Consider the following 7,373-nt stretch of genomic DNA (forward strand, 5'->3'; position numbering starts at 1 on the left):
CTGGAGCACACTGCACAGCCTGCAGGCAGTTCCACAAGTTGAAGAGAGTCCTTTCCAGGTGCCTCAGTCGGTCTAAATCTCCTCCAGACAGCTCAGCTGGTCTGGTCTCAGAGGCTTCTTTGCAGCTTTTTTTGTTTGTTTGTTTTGTTTTGTTTTGTTTTTGTTTTTCAAGACAGGGTTTCTCTGTGTAGCCTTGGCCATCCTGGACTCACTTTGTAGACCAGGCTGGCCTCGAACTCACAGCGATCCGCCTGCCTCTGCCTCCCGAGTGCTGGGATTAAAGGCGTGTGCTGGGATTAAAGGCGTGTGCCACCACTCCCGGCCCTTCTTTGTAGCTTTTATTGCTTACTCTGGCAGGGAGGGGCCTAGAGAATCTAGTCTGTTTCAGGGACTTCCTGAAGCTACTTTGAGTTGTTTACCTTCCTGCTTAAGGGGCTTCCCTGCAGGATGGAATGTTTCAATGTTATACAACACAGTCCCTGAGCATATCTCTCTCTCTCTCTCTCTCTCTCTCTCTCTCTCTCTCTCTCTCATAAGCACATTTGCCATAAGTATGCCCTGAAATCTTACATGTATGAATCTGACCAGCCTTATTTCACCTGCCTCAGCCATCGTGGCCTGCACAGACATGCACTCTGACCCAGACAGAACAAGGAGAAAATCAAAGCTCAGAAGCAAAGTCTCCACCCAGGCCACTATGTGGGCCAAACAGTAGGCTTGATTCAAATTTCTCCGTGTCTTCTGACACCCTTCAGCTTTTTTTGCTTGTTTATCGAAATCTATGTCAACTCCTAACACCCTCCCTGTACTTACTTCTTGATGGAGAATCTCCTAGCAAAGTGACAGTCCCTGGGTGCTGCGATTGCTGCCCGTTCACATGAGATAGGCAAGCTCTGACACACAGTAGGCACTTTGGAAACACTCAAGGAAAGACTGAGCCTAGCTCTAAGAAGTTTCAGACCTGGCCATCACAGCCCAAAGGCCAACAGGAGGCTGCTGTCGGGAGTAATGATCGCAGAAGAGAAAGGGAGGATGGGTCAGAAGCTGGAGGGGCGACTGCTCCCTGGCCAGTAGTCCCGTCCCGTCCCGTCCCCCCCCCCAACTCCCAGCACGGCGGGAAGCTGCTTCCGTCACCGCCTCCATCGCTGGCGCGCGCCCGGGATCACTTTCCCGGTTCGCATTTCTAATGCTGCTGCTGGGTTATTTTGGTCGGGAAACCTGATCCTTCGCTCGGTTTATTTTAGCACCTTGGAGAACTCTCAGTGCCGCACCAGATCCAAGGCCGCGCCCAGCCTGTAGTCTTTCCCCAAAGGCTCCGCGCCACGGGCACCGCTTACCCGGGGCTGGGGCCAGATCAGGTCCTCTGGCTTTAGGCTTCGCACACGCAAGGTGGCGGCGAGGAGCCCCGATCCCGGGTCTGGGGAGACCGTGCTCACTTAAGAGGCAGCAGCTGCGAGAAAGCTACAGCTTATTGGACCCAGCGTATTGGGAGCACAAAAAACTGGGCTCACCTCCGCCCAGCCTCTGCCCACCAGCCAGCCCCACACGCGACACATCCCACGCAAACACACACTCTCCCAACACACTCTCCTCCATCACAACCACACCCACAGCTGTACTCACTTACACCCACAGCAACTCACATGGGCGCATGCACACCACACTCTTCCACAGACAGGGACACACACACACACTCACAGCCAGAACAAATGCAGACAACACCTTACACACAGCTGTCCGGGTACGTGGTCTCACATTGACATGCAGGGTCACTCACACCGTACCACCAGGGGCCAACTCACACCATTAAATCACTCACAGAGGCTCAGACACATGGGCACTCCCTCCCACACACACCAGCTTATTCCCCTAAGCCTTGGTGTATGCGCCTTCCACTCCGTTCCTAGTTCAATACTGAACTGCACATCAAGACAACTGACTCGTCCACTTCCTGATTGATGAGATTGATTCTTGCAGCCACTAGGAGCATTATTTATGCTAATTCGTGCCTTCATTCATCATTCCTGGAGTTGTCCCTCATCTTTCTTCTGCCCTGCAGGGATGTAAACACTGTTGTTGATTGTCTGAGGAGGACTGAGTGCCTGGCCAAGGTTTTCAGTGAACAGTGGCCAAAAAATGATGGAGAGGCCTTTGGGGAGGTCCCAAGTCAAACCTGCCCTGGGAGAATGTGCTTTGGAGCATTTGGTCAAGATGGTCTGCACTCACAGGTTCACAGCCAGAATCAGACAGTGGGTTTTATGCACTTGTTGCTGCCTCCCTGCCCTTCCCTATGCCTGGCCACTGGTCCCTCGGTGGAGAGCTGGGGCCAGGAGACTTGGGATCTAGTCACAGGGCATCCTCTGGATGATGCTCTGTGGTCCCAGCCTTCTCTCACCTGGCCAGGTCCAGCCATCTACCTGCAGGGAGTCCACCCAGCCTTGCCAGATCTGCTCCTTTTCCTTCTGATGCTAACCCCTCCTTACCAACTGGCCAGGGATTCTGGCCCCACCCACCTGTCCTTGGTGGCCATTCCAAGCCTCCCCATTGGCTTTCCGTCTGGTTCTAAACAGTTGGGGCAAGAATCCTGCCTCCCAGGGCAACAGAACCTCAGGGCTTCCTAGCTACCTCTCTTCCTCTCTTCAAAAATGCCTTTGTGGGCACACGAGGACCTTGCCTTTGAAGGTAATGAGCTCTCCGCAAGTCTGCTGTGGCCCTAAATGCAGGTTAGGTCACAAAACTTGGTGGTACTATTTGCAGTAGCCACTGAACATGAGGTGCCCCAAACCTTCAGGGACTGCTGGTGAGAGGGCCATTCCATCCAATCACTCAGCCTCTGGGTTCAACTGCCACCTCCCATCCCCAACCCCTGGCACCAGGCACCCATGTTATCTGTGTAAGAGATGGGCTAGCTTAGGGGCCGTTGCCAAGGCTATGAAGATAATGTGTGCAGAAGCCGCCGCTCATAGCCTGCCCAGTAGGGAAGGGAGATGCTGTGCTGGGGCTGTTTTATGGCCCTTTGAGGGGTTGTTTAGGGCCGAGTGGTATTTTTGCCTTTGACTTGTATGGCTTTAGGCTTTTCATTTTATTATTATTATTTTAATGATCTCTCTAGTCCAATGGACCAGGGCTATGCAATCCTGACTTGGGTGTGGCAAAGAGGAGAGGATGGGGCCAGTGTATGGGATGAGAACTGGAACAGAACATGTCTGTAACAGATGTGCCTTCTCTCTCCTCCATAGACAGTGGCATCTTACTCTCTCATGGCCACGTCCTGACCCTTGAGGCTGATCCAGGTCTGTGTCTGACACTCACAAACTTCCCAAGACTGCCATGCAAGTAGAAGGGCTATGTGGGGTGGTGGGAGAACCAGCGAGGCCCAAGAGTGTGTGAACAGGCAGATGAGGAGCTTGGCAGGGGCGGGGTGGTGGTGGTGGTGGTGGTGGTGGTGTTGGTGGTGGTGGTTATAAGTGAGCCTTGTCCATCCACACCCTCTGTTTTTCCTGGCTGCCCCTACAGGAGCTACCTCAGGTGTACCTGGCAACTGTTAACCCTGGGCCAGGGCTCTGCAGGTGAAGAGGAAATCCTTTACAGGGCGGAGGTGGGGCGGTGTGAAGGGGGAGCCAGTGAAAGGGAGCTTGCACTCTGCTGCACAAATTCTTACCTGTGGACAGACCCATGAACTAAGCTAGTCCTTCTGAGTTCAGAGGAACCAGTCTTAGCAGGCAAGAGTGTAGGCCTGGGAGGGTGGTGAGATTGGGGCCGGCACCCAAATGTCACTGTCTCCCCGTTCCCTGGTTTTCTATTGTCACTTCCCATGGTCAAAGTGAGAGCCGAAGATGCTGCTGGTATGACACACAGTGTATTGGTTCTGTAGTGCCCAGTCACTATCGTAAGCTCATGGGCTTACATTCCGTGAAAGTACCATTTCTTCCAGCGGGCTTCAATAAACTACCTCCAGGGGTTTCCCTGTACCCCGGGGCAGTGTAGCCTGTAGCATCTTTTTCCTAGGAAATATAAGGCTCCGTACATGCACCTGGAGCAGCCTGGGACTTGGTGTCCACCTGTGCTTTCATGGAAGCACCATGCCCACTGGGGTCTGATAGGCTCCAGGCATTTGGGGCGATGGAAAACAAGTTGGGCATCCGTAAGTTTAACGGACTTCCTTCTGTATAAATGGAGTAGCATAGTGACTTTTCAGTGACCCGGGGTGTTGCACGCCACAGGGGTTCCCAGAAGAATTTAATGTAATGTGGAATTTGCGGGAGGACACGGGCCTGGAAAGACTACAGACTTCACCTGAGGCCCTCAGAGGGGACCATATGTTGCTGTGGTTTTACATCAGGCAGGACTGGGTATACCAGTTACCTGAGAAGTTAGGTAGGGAAAGGACATCGACCCACTAGCTGGGAACATGGGACAGTGACAATAGTCAGGCTGAGAATGTGGCTGGTGAAAGGCAGGAGCTAAGTTAACCGCCATTTCCTGCTGTGGCAGAGCTAGTGTGAGATGGATCCCTCACAGGGACACCCTCCCAATTTCAGGAACACCCCCTCCAGCAGTTTCCCTCCCTTGTGCTCAGTGGACTCTGGCCCTGGGGCCTACTATGGGCAGCCCTGCAAGAGTTTAAGGGGCTGTGCAGTGGGCGTGGCTTTAGTGTGGCTGGCAGGTTTTTCTTTCTTTCTTTCATTCTTTCTTTTGTTTTTAAGTTTGTTTAATGAGACAGGATTTCTCTGTTTTAGCCCTGACTGTCCTGGAACTCACTCTGTAGACCAGGCTGGCCTCGTACTCAGAGAGATCTGCCTGTCTCTGCCTCCCGAGTGCTGGGATTAAAGGTGTGCGCCACCACTGCCCAGAACTGCAGGTTTTCTGTTGTCACAAACTGTCCTTTACCTAGAAGGTAACTGCAGGGTAGGGGTGGAGCTAAGGCCTGAGGTTACTTAGGTTCCAGCCCTCCCACGGCTGTCTGGGGATATGCTTTTGAACCTCAGCTGAGACCACCAGACTGTCCCAGCAGGGACACCTGCTAGGTTGGTGTGGTAGGCAGGTCTTTTTAACCTTTCCTCTTTGGGGGTCCCCCCCCCCTCTGTGAGATGTACATAAAAAGCCTTCTCACTCTGTGTCTGATGGATGTAAACTTCTCACACAGTTGGGGCCAACTAGCAGACAACCCTCTGACCATCCTGCAAATACAAACCATCTACACTGGGGTGGGGGAAACGCACCAACTTTGTTCACCCTCCAAACCTTCCCAGCCTTAGAGCTTCCCAAACCTTCCACATTTTCCACCCAACCACCAACTCGGCATCCAGGATTCCCAGCGTAGTACCCCAAGCCTCCTGAACTGGAAAGCTGCAGCATCTAAGAAGTCAAAGGTCAATAGGAACACCCCCCCTAACCTCAGGACCCGAGAGTCACAGAACTACACTACCCAGAATTCCTAGGGTTAGTAAAAAAGGAAATGTCGTTTATGCAAGAAGAGGCTCAACTCCCCAGCAGCTGCGGTGGGGGGGGGGGGGGGGGGGAGAGGATAACCAGGGGGGAGGGTACGCTGAGTGGCGGAACGAGGGTGGAGAGCGGGGCTGGGCCGGAGGAGGAGGCGGCGCCCGCTCGCTGGCTGCCGCCTGCGGACCTGCATCCCGCGGGGCGCACAGGCAAGCGGCGGTCCTGCGTGCGCCGGTGCGCGCTGCCGGGCGGCTGCAGACGAACACGGGGGCCAGGCCGGCGCAGGGGCCGAGTTTCTGCAAAGTTTGACCTGGTTGCCTTTCCGATGCTGCAGCAGAGCGAGGCGGCGCGAGGCGCGCCAGGCGGCTGCGGCGCGGTGGCGGGGCAGAGCGGCGACAGCACGCTCACAATGATCATAAAATAAGGAGCGCACGGGGTGGGGGCGAGAGAGCCCCGAGCCTCAGCCCTCCGCCCTCCGCCCCCGGCTATCCCCACAGCAGCCCGGAGCCAGGAGGGGCTTGGGGATCCGGGGCGCCCACGCCACCTCCAGACCCTAGTAGACAGGAGACACTGCCCAGGGAAGGGGGCGCCCCGAGACCGTGCAGGCGGAGAGGTCAGGGGAGTCCGGTGACCCAGGTACCCGGCGCGGCCCTAGGGGCAGGTGAGTTCGCGACGCCCCTTGGGTGGGGACGTGAGTGCCAAAGTTCCCCAGCAGAGGCGCGCGCCCCGGACGCTCCAGGCTCCGCTGCGGCTTGCGGCTGGCGAGGGGGGAAACTGAGGCACGGGACGCGGCAGAGCGGGGGCTTGGGGGGGCACGCGCCCTCTGGGGGTCGAACCACTTCAGCTGGCGAAGGGCAGCACGCCTTTAAGGACGGCCTGGGGATGGAACTGTGTCCCCGAGGGACCTAAAGACCCCAGAGAGAAGGGGCATCCCACTCTAGAGGCGTGGTGCCGAAGCGCAACACCAGAGCTGGGAGGTCCTAGTGACCCACTGCCGAGGCAATCTGACCAACCCCCCACCCCCACCCCACCCCCGGGCTGGATGGGTGTCAGCGGAGATGTCACGGGAGGCGATTATTCGCTGGTGCGCGCAGTCGTGCGGCTGCCACTGACGGGGCGGGCGGAGGGGGGCGCCACCTCCGGGGAGACCGCCCAGAGCTGCGCCGTCAGCTCCGCAGCCCGCGCCCGGCGCACACGCGTCGCCGCGCTCTCGCGTCCCCCCGCAGTAAAGTTCGGCTCAACTTTGACGCCCTGTCCCTTCCACCTCTCTGCAGGTCCTCGGCGGCCGCGGCGGAGCAGGCGGCGGGGGACACCCGAGCGCAGCCCCGGGGCCCCACGCGGCAGTCGGCGGCGACAGTGGCAAAGGAGCGCGCGAGTGGGCGCCGGAGGGGACCCGGCGAGCACCTAACCCGGAGCGCGCCTCTGGAAACCGCGGGTGGGTGCCGGCCACGCAGGACGCCGGACCTCTGCCGCTTGAACGAGAGCTCACACTGCAATTGATTGGGCCCCGCCGGGCGGGTGCGCGTGTCCCGGGGAACGGGTGCGGAAGGCAGAAGGGCAGGAAGTCGGCGTTCTGCAGCGAGGGTGGCGCGACCGCGCGAGGACCTAGCCTTCCTTATTTATGTGCCTGCCAGCGCCCGTCTGCTTCCTCAGAAGACTTCAGGAAGAGTGTCCGAGCTGCCAACCCCAAGCGTGAGGACGCAAGGCTGGATGTCAGAACAACATGCTTATCCATTAAACTCCAAACTTTTCTTTTTTTAAACCCAAAGAATATCGGTGGCTTTTGCCTACTGCTAGAAGAGGGAGCCTAGGGCTCTTGAGATGCAACAGAATCCGTATTTATAACCAGGCCCGGTAGTGCTATGCGAGCTCCCTCCTCTTAATAAGTTCTCTAGCCTGTGGCTCGCGGTTTTTTTTGTTTTTGTTTTTGT

At 56.8% G+C, this 7,373-nt stretch overlaps 1 protein-coding gene across 1 annotated transcript; it reads left to right on the forward strand.

The window, feature by feature from the left end:
- The first annotated feature begins 4,122 nt into the window (after positions 1-4,122).
- LOC127206999 (uncharacterized) lies at positions 4,123-7,363 on the forward strand. Its single transcript, XM_051166292.1, has 3 exons — positions 4,123-4,144; positions 5,777-6,103; positions 6,717-7,363. The coding sequence occupies exons 1-3, from the start codon at positions 4,123-4,125 to the stop codon at positions 6,848-6,850; spliced, it is 483 nt and encodes a 160-aa protein (XP_051022249.1). The 3' UTR covers positions 6,851-7,363.
- Positions 7,364-7,373: the final 10 nt, after the last annotated feature.

Source organism: Acomys russatus, chromosome 24 (assembly GCF_903995435.1).
Source record: "Acomys russatus chromosome 24, mAcoRus1.1, whole genome shotgun sequence".
Taxonomy (NCBI): Eukaryota; Metazoa; Chordata; class Mammalia; order Rodentia; family Muridae; genus Acomys; species Acomys russatus.

Bases quoted from the DNA above. Each gene is read 5' to 3' on its own strand.
- LOC127206999 (XM_051166292.1), top strand. From the start codon at position 4,123: ATGGAAAACAAGTTGGGCATCC. The intron at 4,145-5,776 runs GTAAGTTTAACG...CCGATGCTGCAG, and splicing joins GGAAAACAAGTTGGGCATCC to CAGAGCGAGGCGGCGCGAGG. The intron at 6,104-6,716 runs GTGAGTTCGCGA...ACCTCTCTGCAG, and splicing joins CGGCGCGGCCCTAGGGGCAG to GTCCTCGGCGGCCGCGGCGG.